Here is a 14,553-nt window from a genome sequence, read left to right as displayed (position 1 = left end):
ATATTGTCAAGCTTACTATTCAGGATCTGCTTTTTGCAGATGACGCCGCATTCATCTCTCATTCACCTGATGAACTGCAGGTCATGAAGAACAAGTTCTCTGATGCATGCACCAAGTTTGGCACGGAAATCAGTATCAAGAAAACAGTTGTCATGTCACAACGAACCAACATTCCACCTAAAATCTATGTCAATAATGATGTTCTGGATAACATGGATCACTTCTGCTATCTCAGCTCAGTTCTCACCAGCTCACTTAACCTCGATAGGGAACTTGATGCTAGAATTGGGAAAGCTTCTGTCAGTTTTGGCAAACTTACCTCAGGTGTTTGGAACAACAAGTTGCTAACCCTGAACACAAAGGTGTCTGTTTATCAGGCTTGTGTGATCCGTACCCCCCTCTACGGCTGTGAAAGCTGGGTCACGTACTCCAAGCAGGAGCGGAGATTGAACAGCTTCCACCTCTGCTGTCTCAGGGTATGTCTACACTACGAGGGTAGTTCGATTTCTCTTAAATCGAAAATGTAGAATCGATATTGCAAAGTCGAACGTGTGTGTCCACACTAAGGACAGTAATTCGACTTTGTGAGTCCACACTAACGGGGAAAGCGTCGACATTGGAAGCGGTGCACTGTGGGCAGCTATCCCACAGTTCCCGCAGTCCCCGCTGCCCATTGGAATTCTGGGTCGAGCCGCCAATGCCTTCTGGGTAAAAAAAATTGTGTCGAGGGTGCTTTTGGGTAACTGTCGTCATCCGTCCGTCACTACCGCCCTCCCTCCCTCCCTGAAAGCGCCGGCGGGAAATCAGTTCGCGCACTTTTCTGGTCAGTGACAGCGCGGACGCCACAGCACTGCGAGCATGGATCCCGCTGCGACCATCGCTGCAGTTGTGGCCGTTGTCAACGCCTCGCAGGTTATCATCCACCTTTACCAGAGGCAGATGCAGATAAACCAGGCGAGGAGGCTACGGCACCGCGGTGAGGGCCTGAAGTCTGAGAGTAGCACAGGCCTGTCAGAAAGCACGGGACCCAGCGCCGAGGACATCACGGCGACAATGGGTCATGTGGATGTTGTGGAACGGCGATTCTGGGCACGGGAAACAAGCACGGACTGGTGGGACCGCATAGTGCTGCAGGTCTGGGATGAATCCCAGTGGCTGCGAAACTTTCGCATGCGGAAGGGGACTTTCCTTGAACTTTGTGAGTTGCTGTCCCCTGCCCTGAAGCGCAATGACACCCGGATGCGAGCAGCCCTGACTGTCCAGAAGCGAGTGGCCATAGCCCTCTGGAAGCTTGCAACGCTGGACAGCTACCGGTCTGTCGCAAACCAGTTTGGCGTGGGCAAATCTACCGTGGGGGTTGTTGTGATGCAAGTAGCCAATGCAATCGTTAAGGTACTGCTCTCAAAGGTAGTGACCCTGGGAAACGTGGAGGTCATCATAGATGGCTTCGCCGCGATGGGATTCCCAAACTGCGGTGGGGCTATAGATGGAACTCACATCCCTATCCTGGGACCGGAGCACCAGGCCAGCCAGTACATTAACAGAAAGGGCTACTTTTCAATGGTGCTGCAAGCACTGGTGGACCATCGGGGACGTTTTACAAACATCAACGTCGGATGGCCGGGCAAGGTTCATGACGCTCGCGTCTTCAGGAACTCTGGTCTGTTTAGACGGCTGCAGGAAGGTATTTACTTCCCGGACCACAAAATAACTCTTGGGGATGTGGAGATGCCTACAGTGATCCTTGGGGATCCAGCCTACCCGCTAATGCCCTGGCTCATGAAGCCCTATACTGGCGCCCTGGACACTGAAAAAGAACTGTTCAACTACCGGCTGAGCAAGTGCAGAATGGTGGTGGAGTGTGCTTTTGGCCGTCTCAAGGGGAGATGGAGAAGCTTACTGACTCGCTGTGATCTCAGCGAAACCAATATCCCCATTGTTATAGCAGCTTGCTGTGTGCTCCACAATCTCTGTGAGAGCAAGGGGGAGACCTTTATGGCGGGGTGGGAGGTTGAGGCAAATAGCCTGGCATCTGATTACGCCCAGCCAGACAGCCGGGCGATTAGAAGAGCCCAGCGGGACGCGCTGTGCATCCGGGAGGCTTTGAAAGCTAGGTTCCACAGTGAGCAGGGTAACCAGTGACTTTTAAGTTTCTGTACAGAGAAGCTGAACCTGCGACCGTTTCTTTACCCAGTTAATGTTGACTATCCTCTCCAGTTACAGAACCCCTCCCCCCCTTCCAAAAAAATAAAATCAGTTTTATTTTGTTAATGAACACCGTTGTCTTTATTACTGTTTTCGCGGGAATGTTTGAAACCTGGGACGCAGACTGTGGTGGGGAGCGGGTGTAGTGTACTGATGCAAATGATCCTTCTAAACTCCAGGAATGACAGGATTCGCAGTGGCGGACTGGTTGTTTCAACGGAGCCTGCCAGCCCTCCTGAGCGGGACTGCGTGTATGTGGGGGCTATGTGAGTTTATGGCAGGGGGAGGAGAGTTACAGATCCCCTGCTGCGTGGCTCTGTGATCCAGGACAAGGACCGCTGCATAAGATTTGTAACTGCCCTCCCCCCAACAAAGTCACAGTGCAACCCCCCCCCACCCACCCACCCCCGCACAGAACATGAAAACCATCTCCCAGACTGACCAGGGTAACTAGTCACTGCACTGTGTATGTGCCCTGCTGCTGGACCTGCCCCCGCCTCTGTACCCTGCTAAAGGTGACTGTCCTGTCCAATTACCAAGCCCCTTCCCCCCCCTTCAGACAGACTCTCCCTCAAAAGAACATGACTGAAACAGTAATGAACAGAAACGTATTTTTTATTAACAACCACACATGAAACTGGGGGGTGAAAGTTGGACGGGGGCTTGGGTGAGGCGGGCAGGAAAGGACTTTTCAAATTTTGGGGAATGACAGCCTTCTGGTGCTTGAGCAGTCTGCAGGGGTGGAGTGAGAGTTTTCACGGACTCTGCCGCCCCTCCTTCTTTGGACTTTGGGCGAGGGGGGTATGGGACTTGGTGGCGGGGGAGTGCGGTTACTGATAGACTGCAGCGGGGCTCTGTCCTCCTGCCTCCGTTCCTGCAGAACATCAACAAGGCGCCGGAGCGTGTCCGTTTGCTCCCTCAGAAGTCCAAGCAGCGTTTGAGTCGCCTGCTGGTCTTCCTGCCGCCACCTCTCCTCACGTTCCATGTGTGTCCGGTGCATTTGGGACAAATTCTCCCTCCAATGGTTCTGCTGTGCTGCCTGGGCTCGGGAGCAGCCCATTAGTTCTGAGAACATGTCCTCTCGCGTCTTCTTCTTCCTCCGCCTAATGTGCGCTAGCCTCTGGGAGTGTGATGCCAGGCTGGGTTGGGAGACAGTCGCAGATGTGGCTGTGGGAATGAGAAAAAGGTAGTGAATTCCTCCGAAACATAAATGTAGTTGTGAACAAAGAACATAGTCTTTCTCTGTGAACAAGACCATGCACCGCACCTATCACATGCGCACTCAGGACAAGGTCGAATTTTCGGACCTCGCCTTCAGGGCCTGGGGTTTTGCACTGCCAATCTGGGAAGCGGGGCAGGACACCGTAATCTCTGTAGCAGGCAAACATGGTAAGCCGTAGACTTGTGGCTGCTTAAAACTTTAGTAGTACCACTGGCCTCCTTTCACATTGAAAGCAATGCCAGTCTCTGCTGCCAGCAATCGGCCAAGCATGAACTCTGGCCCTGTCCCACCCCCTCGTGGCTGTCCCAGGGAAAGATCCCTGTATGCTGCCCCTCTCCCGCCTCCACCGCGTGGTTGTAAACCAGCGGTTACAGTTCTGTAAAGGAACTTGCAAGCAGTCCCAATACTAACAGTCCCCTACCTAATTCAAAGCAGGTCATCATGAGCGACATCACACTCATGAGGATCTCGGACAGCGAGAAGGAAAGGATGCTTCGGGAAAGCCTGCAAAGACCAGGGCCCTATGCCGCCATGCTGTGCAAGGCAATGATCCCGGAGTACTTGCTTGTCTCCTGGCGCGGGAACGTCTCCTACTTCGGAGGACCCAATAAGGCCGCTCTCCCCAGGAACCTGATGAACAGGCTTTCCCATTACCTGCAGGAGAGCTTCGTCGAGATGTCCGTGGAGGATTATTGCTCTATCCCCGGACATATAGACCGGATTTTCATATAGCTGCAGTGGCAGGGACTAAAGAGTGGAGTAGCTTGGGCAGCAGAATCATGCACAACCGGACACTGTTAGATTTTTTTTAAATAGTTGGAACTGAATACTTCAGCGCCCAGGGTAAAGAAATCATGAAGCACACATTGTTCTTATTCTTAATATTCCAGTTTTGTTAAAAATAAATGTTTAGATGTTTAAAGCACTTACCGCTTGATCCTTCCCCTGAATCTGTGTCCGGGTTACATGCTGGGGAGGGTTGGTAGGGGATCTCTGTAAGGGTGATGAAGAGCTCCTGGCTGTCGGGGAAATCAGCTTGGTAAGCGCTGTCGACTGCCTCGTCCTCCTCATCTCCTTCCTCATCTTCCCCGTCCGCTACCATGTCCGAGGAAGCGGCCGTGGACAATATCCCATCCTCAGAGTCCACGGTCAGTGGTGGGGTAGTGGTGGCGGCCGCACCTAGGATGGAATGCAGTGCCTCGTAGAAACGGGATGTGTGGGGCTGGGATCCGGATCGTCCGTTTGCCTCTTTGGTCTTCTGGTAGCCTTGTCTCAGCTCCTTGATTTTCACGCGGCACTGCGTTGCATCCCGGCTGTATCCTCTCTCTGCCATGGCTTTAGAGATCTTCTCATAGATCTTTGCGTTCCGTCTTTTGGAGCGCAGCTCGGAAAGCACGGACTCATCGCCCCACACAGCGATGAGATCCAAGACTTCCCGATCAGTCCATGCTGGGGCCCTCTTTCTATTCTGGGATTGCACGGCCATCTCTGCTGGAGAGCTCTGCATCGTTGCCAGTGCTGCTGAGCTCGCCACGATGTCCAAGCAGGAAATGAGATTCAAACTGCCCAGACAGGAAAAGGAATTCAAATTTTCCCGGGGCTTTTCCTGTGTGGCTGGTCAGAGCATCCGAGCTCGGACTGCTGTCCAGAGCGTCAACAGAGTGGTGCACTGTGGGATAGCTCCCGGAGCTATTAGCGTCGATTTTCATCCACACCAAGCCTAATTCGATATGGCCATGTCGAATTTAGCGCTACTCCCCTCGTTGGGGAGGAGTACAGAAGTCGAATTTAAGAGACCTCTATGTCGAACTAAATAGCCTCGTGGTGTGGACGGGTGCAGGGTTAATTCGATGTAACGGCGCTAAATTCGACATAAACGCCTAGTGTAGACCAGGCCTCAGAAAAAATCCTTGGAGTTACTTGGGACCAACGGATCACTAACAGTGAGATCCTTGAGAGCACTGGCCTGCAGACTACACTGGCCGCTCGCAGGCTTCGCTGGCTGGGACATGTGGAGTGCGTGCCTCAAGATCATCTGCCGAAGGCTGTGCTCTGTGGTCAACTCAAGAACCACCCGCATCACAGAGGAAGGCCAAAGCTCTGGTACAGCGACAAGGTCAAGCAAGGTCTCAAGAAATTCAGAATTCCCACTGGCAACTGAGAGAACCCTTACCACAACCGCTCAGTCTGGAGACGCCGGGTCAAGGCTGATGCGTTTGCCGCAGAGAGCTATCAGAGAGCCCAGGCTGAGGCCCGCAGGCGAGCCAGGAAGCAGAGTGCTCCAACCTCCTTCTGGTGAGTGGACCTGTAGCCACTGTGGGACGTCTGCCGCTCATGCATCGGGCTCTTTTCCCATACCATTGCTAAGCACCACTGACAGGCTGACTCTGCTGCGTCTCCTTTCATCTGTCAAGATGTTGGACAGTCACATGACTTTTCGGGATTCCCTCCCTCCCCCCCCCGGCACTGGTGCATTCATAGGAAGCAGGGTTGGCTGGTGTTTTCTTTGGGGGGCAGTGGGAGGATAGCTGTTTGTCTTTGGGGGCACTGCATCCTAGCAGCTGTATGATCCTACCCACTGCAGCCTTCTGGCGTTTGCAGAGAATCTCATGCACTGTGAAGGCCAGCCTTGGCTAGCCCAGTGCTTGTTTGCATCAGATGATGTTGGTGCGGTTCCAGGAGGGGGGCATGGGGTGTGAGTGTAAAGCAGACTCGGGAGACAATTGCCCAGAGCCCCTAGGGCATTGTCCCAGAAATACCATCTTGAGGGCTGTGTGTTGGAATGCCCAGAGCTTTTCAAAGGGTCATTTCCGGGTCATTTCCTTTGTCTTTAATATATTAATCTCCTAGGTTTATATAGTGCCTTCCATCCAGGAGGATCCCAAAGTGCTTTTGGGGCTGTACATACACTTAGATGCAGCCATCTCCTGGATGGTCAGCTTAGGACAGGAAGTGAAGGAGAATCTAGTATCTAATTGAAACTTGGGAATGAGTTCCAGGGAAGCAGAATGTAGTTTCTTGAACTGGACCATGGCCAGGACATTGGGGCTCTCACTCTTATTGTGGGAATGGTTTCATGAGAGTGAGCGTTAATGTCTCAGAGTGGTCACATCCTCAGATTTTATGTTTCTCCAAAAGCTGGCACCCCTTGCTGTCATGCTGGGGTAAGGTTCAACACAGCCTGGCAGATAAGAGCGCCCCCTACTGAACCACCAGCCTCCATTGAACGGTGGTCTCCCATCCAGGTACTAAACTCGTTAGCATCAACTTAGAACGTGAGATGTGACGATATCAAGGTTTCAGGCCTTCCTCTCAATTTTTTCTCATTTTCTTGATTTTACTTACTCCTCTTCCCACTTCTCTGAAATAATTTTATCTCCTCTGAAAATCCACAGAATCTGCGCCCTCCCTGGCGTCGGCCTTTCCCTGATCTCTGCAGGAATGGGGGGGGGGGGGGGGGGAGGAGGTGTCTGTCCTGCACCTAGCTGAGATCTGCAGCCTGCCATGGCTTTGGAAGTTCAGCTTAATGTCCCTTCTCTTTTTCTGATGCATTATTATGCATTTTTAGTCAGTCAGTCAGTCAGTCATGGAGAACATGTCTGTGTTCAGAGGGCAGATGGGGAGAGAAGTCTCTTAGCCACTGGTCTCGGCTGTGGCTGACCCGGCTGGCATGGGCACCACCTGGTATCTCTGTGTTGGATGTTTGCGGTAGCTGTAACACAAGCCTTGCCTGGCTTGTGCCAAGTTCTTCTATGGTGCTTTGCATCACACGTCTTCCTTGGTGTGCTGAGAGAGGCGGGTGGGCTCTGCAGCTGGGACTGAGTGAGCCAGCGGTGTGCTAAGGCAGCGTGACTGGCCTGACCTTAAGCATGGAGCCATGCGGAAAAATAAAATGGCCTTCACCATCCTTCTCCCCTCTCCCTCTGGACAGGGTCTTCACCTCCCCTGCCGCTGAGTCCGGCCCCTGACCAGACAGCTTCATGGTCTGTGCCCTCTCTACACTTTCTCAGTGGGGTGTGAAGCCACCAAAAGGGGCAGAGAAATAATGTTGAGGGCACAGGTTGCCAGTAATGAAATGCTAAAATGCCTGTTCCCCAGCTGCCCCCTGCCATGACTGACTAGATTGGAGAGTGGGGCAGCGTCTGCCTTGCCCTGCCAACTGTAACCCATGCCCGGACAGCTCCCTGCCACTCTCACAGCCTCAGAAGTGGGTTCTGACTGGCCATAGATGCACTGATGGGATTTGCTCTGCCCTGAGGCTGCTCTGTTGGGAAGAGTTATGATCATCTGGCATCTACTTGAGTAACAGCTTCAGCCCTCTTGAGGAGCTGTTGTGTGACTTGTGAACTACTGGGAGGAGCCCTGTCCTCAGTGCTGAGGTGAACATGCCAGCAGGGATGGAGATGAAACATGCAGCTAATTATCCTTTTAGCACTTTGGAATTCTCCCCTCCTTCGCAGGAGGAATTAGGAAGTCTGAGAGAGTGGCAGCTTCTGAGCCCATGATGGCTCCGCAGGCAGGGCTTTGAGGCACCCAGTGGGCAGTGGCTGCCAGGAGCTTGGGGTCTCTGCCTTGCCACTTCCCTGTTTGGAGCCATGCTGATTCCTCCTCTCCTAACGGGGGCGAGGGGGGGGGAGGGGAAGGTGCTGGCTTGGGGGAAAGGAGCATGCTGGGTGCTTGGCTTTCCCCCTGTAGTCTCCCCCAGCCCATGCACCAGGACGAAAAGGGCAGGAATTTTCCTTGTCTCTCAGAGGGGGTTCAGGGTGAGGGGCCTTCTGTCCCCTCCATAAGCTGATGTTCTCTGCTTGTCTCCTCAGAGTGCCTCTCAGAGGACTGTCGCTCAGTGCTCCAGGAACAGGCCACGGCGCTGGGACTCTGCATGTTCGCCCTGCTGGTGAGGCGCTGCACCAGCTTACTGAAGGAGTCCGTCCGAGGTAAGGGAGCTGTCTGCATAGTGCTGGGTAGTGCTGGTAGCCTGCTTAACAACACTGTGCTGCACGTCCTCCCTGCCCTAGCCCAGCCCCGCTTCCCAGGCCTGGCTCACTTCCTGCTCCATCACACACCACTTGTCTCTTGAGGCCTCTGGGTTTTGTCCTAGTTTTCAGACCATGCCTCCCTCCTCCATTCCTGGGGTCTCTCTCCCTTTGACTCCAGGCAGTTCCAGGACTTCAGTGTGGGGCTGCCTGAGCTGGAGAGCCCGCCAATGTATGTTGGGACTCCATGACCCTTAGTCTTTTCACCCATCCTGCTACATGACAGGCTTTCTGGTGCCTCCAGGCGACTCCTGGACGTCAGGATTCCTGGGTTCTGTTCCTGGCTCTGCCATTGACTCGCTGTATGGGCTTGAGCAGGTCACGACCACCCTGTAAAATGGGGTGATGCTGCATCCCGTCCTTCCCTTTGGCCAGTCGCTGCATCTGGGGTGCATTAGTGGGGATGCAGCATTCTCTGTGCATCTCCGGAGTCAGGCACTCAGTGGCCTTCGTGTGGGCGTGCACACACGCCCAGGAGGCAGGGACCCAGCCAGCCTTCCTCAGGAGTGGGGGACTGCAGCGGGCCTGGCCCAGCTTTGTTCTTTGTCTCTGCAGCTTGGCCCCAGGAAGCAGAGCAGGATGAGGAGGATGATATCAAGGTCTCCGCCTTGCCCCAGGATCTGAAGGAGCTCCTCCCCAGCGTGAAAGTCTGGTCGGACTGGATGCTCGGCCACTCGGACACCTGGAACCCCCCTCCCACCTCCCTCGAGCTGCCCAAACAGTATGTGATCTCTTCCTGCTCTTCCAACACATGCCCATCTCTGCGGGCTCCTTGCCGGTGCCCCTCGTTCCCTTTTTGCCCCTTACGATGGTGGTGCGTTCTGTCCTCCCAGCACCACTGCCTGAGCAGAGGGTATCGCTCACTGCCCTGTGCTGTGCAGGGGATGTTTCCGTGGTGCTGATAGTGTCCTGTGCATGGAGAAAGGTGTTAGTGACAGAGGGATCTTCCCTAGCAGCGAGAGCTGGGGGCTGGAAGTGGGGTGTATGTGGCTCAGGGTGGTGGCAGGCATCCCAAGGGCACAGCATTAAACCTTGTGACTAGCTCCCCTTCGTTCCCTAGTGTGGTCGGATTTCTAGCTTACACATGGGATCTCTCTCTTCATTTTCTGGGGTGCATCTCCCTAGGCCCTTTGCCAGCCAGCCAGCTGTTTGTCTGTGAGAGTGGAGCCTGCTCCCAGCTCGCTGCTTGAATTCTCTTCACCTGTGAGAAGGGGCTGGGCAAACCGCATTCAGCCTGGGCCAAGCCTTGAGCAGCCTCGCTGTGCTGGGAACCCCCTTCTCCTGCTTTGAAAGCAAGTTCCTCTGCCCCAGCCAGTCACAAAGGGTTAATTTGCTAAGCTGGCTGATTCCAGACCATTAGTCCATAATGTGGACTAGGCAATTTGCATAATTTTGGACAGAAAATCATGTGAAGGGGCCAAGTATGGAGTATGCGAAGCAGTGTCTGAGCATGCTCCGTAACTGCTTTCCCGCAGGATTTTCCATCTGCCTCCGGTACTCTGGATCCAGAGCCTGAAATCACGTCTTATTGTTAATCCAAAGGAGTCAGAACCCAGGGTGATGGGAAGGCGCATTAAGAGTAATCCAGCAAAGTGGCTTAACCATTAATGGGTCCCTGCTCCAATGCATCAGGTCCAGTCCCGCTCTCCTGTTTTATTGCCTCCACTCCAGTTCTTTTTCATTTGGCTGAGGAAATGGAAATCTCACACAGGAAGTGCTGGGCCTCATTTTGTGGAGATGGAGTCTGTTTTCTGTTTGTCGGCTGCTCGATGTGGGACCGTTGCCTGCTCATGTGAACTGTTGCCCATCTTTGGGCAGGAACTCAAACTCGGAGCTGTCATGTGAGCATGCTTGCACCAATCCGGAGCCCCCTTTGCGCTGCCTGTGCAGGGAGCTGCTGAGCCGTCGGCAACGGGCTTGCTTCGAGATGGAATTTCTGATTGGGTTCATGCAGCCAGCGCTCATCATGTTCCAGGGAGGAGCCACCTCCTCCCTTGTTCGGGGTGCGACTGAGATCTGCTTCAGCTGCCTCCGGCTGCCGGGAACCGGTCTGGCTCCCTGACGGGGTTAGGAGCAGGTGCAGGCTCCCCCTTTCCCATCAAGATGGGAGAAGGTGAGGGTTACAACCCAGCCCTTATCAGAGACTGTGGCCCATGGTTCCATCAAGTGCCAAGGAGCAGCTGGAGATGCAGGTCCTGAGTGATAGGAGGTAGCTGGGCATGGGCCATAATGTACTTTGAGCGCCTGCTCTGCTCAGAGCTCCAGAGTTGGGGAGTCAACGAGCTTCACCATTTGGTGAAGGCTCAATAGGCCCAGCCACTTCCCCTGCCTTGGTCTCTTCATGCAGTGCCTGGGCCTGCCCCTCCTCCCACTGTTCAAATCCTTTCCCTACAGTGACTAGAGCCCGTTCTTCCCCATTGCCCACTGGCTGACGGGCCCTCTCAGATGTGGTTTACATGGCACTTCTCTGGTTTATTTTTGGGGTGCTCCAAGATGTTTTTAGCACAAGAGTTTTTTGCCTGTTTCCCACCACTCTTGTGTACCCCTGTGTGCGGGAGGCCATGACCGCACTGTAGCGGTCTGAGCAACTGAGAAATGGAGCCCCCTGCTGGAGATGTACCTCTCCAGCAAGAAGAGAAGAGGTGGCAGGAGAACCAGCTCAGCCCTGCCAGGTGACCCCCTCCCCTCACTTCCCCAGTCTCAGCATGTCTCCCAAGCAGGTTGGACAGGAGTAGTGACGACTGGCGTAGCATTCCTGCTTTGTACTGACGCACGCCTGCACTCTGGTTCGGCGGCTGTTGGCTAACCAGGGCAGCCATCAAGTCCAGGGGCCTTGACAGGAACTATTTTAAGATGTTCTAAAAGTAAATCATGGGCCGGAGCGTGAGTGAATGCCTTGGGCCAGGCCTGGGACCCACGGGTGGGTGACCTTGAAGAGGGAGAGAATGTGTAAATGCTAAGGGCAGAGCTTGACTCCTGGGGCTGGGCGATGAGGAGGTGCAATGTTCCCAACTCCATGCTCCCTACAGCTGTGAGTTCTCCCTCCATGGCATGCTCAGAGCCTGGGCTGGGATAGCTGGGAGCTGCCCTTCTAGCACTACTTCGCCATTCCCTTCAGTGCCGCCTCTGGGGGTTGGAGCAGAGCAAAGGGATTGAGTAGAAATTGAAATGTGGGAGCTGTGGGGATCCAGCAAATCTCTGCATCTCTAGAAATCTCACCGGGTCTCCAAAAAGCCCAGGCCCAGCGCCAGCACAACGGCTCATCCCGGGGCTAGAGCTGGGGCCAGTGGTGACACAGCAGCTCATCCCGGGGCCAAGGCCAGGCCCGGCACCGGCCTGGCGGCTCGTCCTGGGGCCAAGGCCAGGACCAGCACTGGCCCGGCGGCTCATCCCGGCGCCAAGGCCAGGTCCAGCACTGGCCTGGCGGCTCGTCCTGGGGCCAAGGCCAGGTCCAGCACTGGCCTGGCGGCTCGTCCTGGGGCCAAGGCCAGGCCCGGCACTGGCATGGCGGCTCGTCCTGGGGCCAAGGCCAGGCCTTGCACCGGCCCGACAGCTCATCCCGAGGCCAAGGCCAGGCCCAGCACGGCGCTTGTCCCGAGGCCAAGGCCAGGTCCGGCACGGCGCTCGTCCTGAGGCCAAGGCCAGGCCTGGCACCGGCATGGCAGCTCGTCCTGGGGCCAAGGCCAGGTCCAGCACTGGCCCGGCGGCTCGTCCTGGGGCCAAGGCCAGGTCCAGCACTGGCCCGGCGGCTCGTCCTGGGGCCAAGGCCAGGCCCGGCACTGGCCCGGCGGCTCGTCCTGGGGCCAAGGCCAGGCCCGGCACTGGCCCGGCGTCTCGTCCTGGGGCCAAGGCCAGATCCAGCACTGGCCCGGCGGCTCGTCCTGGGGCCAAGGCCAGGTCCAGCACTGGCCCGGCGGCTCGTCCTGGGGCCAAGGCCAGGCCCGGCACCGGCCCGGCGGCTCATCCCGGGGCCAGACGCAGCCCAGCAGCCCATCCTAGCTCATGCTGGGGTTTGGGCTGGTGAGGCGGCTTGTCGAGGCTCATCCAGAGCCTGGGGCCTAGGCCAGTGGCCTGCCCGTCCCAGTGCCTCTGCTCGTGCTGTATTCTCCACATTCGTGATTCCTAGTTCTCCACAAGTGACAGAGTCAGGGGACTTTGAGAACGTCTAAACTCAGCCCAGCTGTGGCAGTTGGTTTATTGCTTTCAGCTGGTACTTGAACCCGGGTCCTAGTCTTGGAGTCTTTCCCAGGTTTAATCCCCGGAGTTTTCTCTGCAGCTGTATGACACTGCACTGACCCCGAATGAGGATAGGAAAATAGAACCAGTGCCAAGCCAGAGTCTCTTTTTCATTTGGAGTCTGGCTGTCTGCCCATGACCAGGGTTACATAATGGGAAACATAGCTGGGCTCTGGAGAGCCCGCGTTTCACCACGCTGCCCAGACCTTCGCATTCTGATGCTATAGATCTTCCTAATTGTAGCTCAGATGCATTTATCACACTGTTGGATTTGAGTCCTTACAATAAAAAACACCAAATTCCTCAGCTTGCTGCTTTCCCCGTTGGACAGAGACGCAGGGAAAGGTGTTAGGTAAATGCTGCGCTCCGCTCCAGCACACGGCACTGGGGACTCAGAGCAGCATCTCAGGGGTGTCCTTTCCCTGACACGTGCTTAGGAACATGCGTAGAGCATGAACCCCAGCATTCAGGGTGTCCTCTCCACATCCAAACGGGCTCCAGGGCCGTGTGTGATACGAATGGTGGGCTGCACCCTTCCCAAGATCCCCACTCTTGATTCTAGGCTGCTTTGAGCTGACCCCCACCCATAATAGACTGATTGGTGCCGGACCACAGAGGTTTGGGGGAAGATACAGACAATGTGTAGCTCTCTTTGGGACTGTGGGGGGGGGGGCAGGGGTGACATTCCTTCTCCTCTACCTCTCTGGGGGAGGTGCCTTCCGTGGCTGCCATGTTGTGGCACAGTTCCTGGGTAGTAGCAGGGCCTCCTGTTGATGGCATGGCCGCAACATGGGCATCTCTCCTTGGATTCCAGAGAGCAGCAAAGTATTCGTGTGGTGGCTCCCTTGCCGAGAGGGGTTTGGTGAGTGAAGAGTGTGACTCTCTCTCCAGCTGGAGAGAGGGCATGTCTCTGAATACCGGGTACATTCCCCTCCACACAGTGTGTGTGTGTTCCTGCCCCACCCAGTGGTACCAAAGAGTAGGTTGTGTGACCCAGCTGTGAAAGGCAATAACCCCACAACACAACTTCCTCATGCATAGCATCTCTCTCATGAGCTCCTTACGGAGAGTAGCTGAGGGGGTGGGCAAAGGAAAAGAGAGAGCGAGAGTTGACGAGGCAGAGATGTTACTGATGCGCCCGCTGATGGCGTGAGGCAGATTCGCAGGCAGAGGAGGAGAGTTTCGGTGTGAGGTGGATGCTGGAGCTGCAAAGGAGAGGTGGGGGAGCCAGGGCTGCAGGGCAGGAAGCTGCTCCTGCCTTTGAGGCAGTGGTTGAGACTGGTGGGCAGAGAAGAGCACAAATTCCCTTGTGAGCTCAGAGATCTGCTCGCTGCTCCTCCTCACACCGACGAGCACATCGGGAGCTCAAACTCAGCAATGCGCCGTTCAGTGGAGAAACCCCGGACTATTCAGTGTGATGCAGGGTGGCCGGTGGGAATCTGCTTTCCTGCTAGGCTGGGAATCGGGTCTCTGAGCTTGCTGTAGGCTGCATGCAGCCATTTCAAGTGGTGCATTTAAACCAACTATTAAATTCAACCCAAATGCTTTGAAAAAATTCGAGAGCCTACTTTATAGGAGCATGGAAGAGCCTGTCAGGCTGCCCTCCTCACACAGGGCCTGCTGAGCAGTGTCAGCTCCCACTGAGGGGCAGCGCCCCAGCCCAGCCCCTGAATACAGGTACCAAGACCCTGGTAGGGATTGCTAAGGGCTGAATTGAAAACCCCTTTCTTAAGCCTTGTCTCCTTTAGTGAATATTCATCATGGAACTGTCCCTGTCGAGCTGTCACGTCAGCAGAGTCAATGGCTGGGAAGAATGAAGGTAGAGTCAAGCTAGAGAAGAGGCAAAGCTCAAGCATT

General features: G+C 55.2%; 1 protein-coding gene across 1 annotated transcript in view; it reads left to right on the top strand.

Moving 5' to 3' along the window:
• Window positions 1-14,553, top strand: part of SMG6 (SMG6 nonsense mediated mRNA decay factor) — a 169,308-nt gene that overhangs the window by 80,510 nt on the left and 74,245 nt on the right. The window contains exons 11-12 of the mRNA XM_065418202.1: window positions 8,245-8,397; window positions 9,031-9,181. Of these exons, the coding sequence (XP_065274274.1) occupies window positions 8,245-8,397; window positions 9,031-9,181 (304 nt within the window). The remainder of the gene's footprint in view (window positions 1-8,244; window positions 8,398-9,030; window positions 9,182-14,553) is intronic.

Source organism: Emys orbicularis, chromosome 17, assembly GCF_028017835.1.
Source record: "Emys orbicularis isolate rEmyOrb1 chromosome 17, rEmyOrb1.hap1, whole genome shotgun sequence".
NCBI lineage: Eukaryota > Metazoa > Chordata > Testudines > Emydidae > Emys > Emys orbicularis.
The sequence above is the reverse complement of the archived record's forward strand: the minus strand, read 5'-3'. Positions and strand labels throughout refer to the sequence as shown.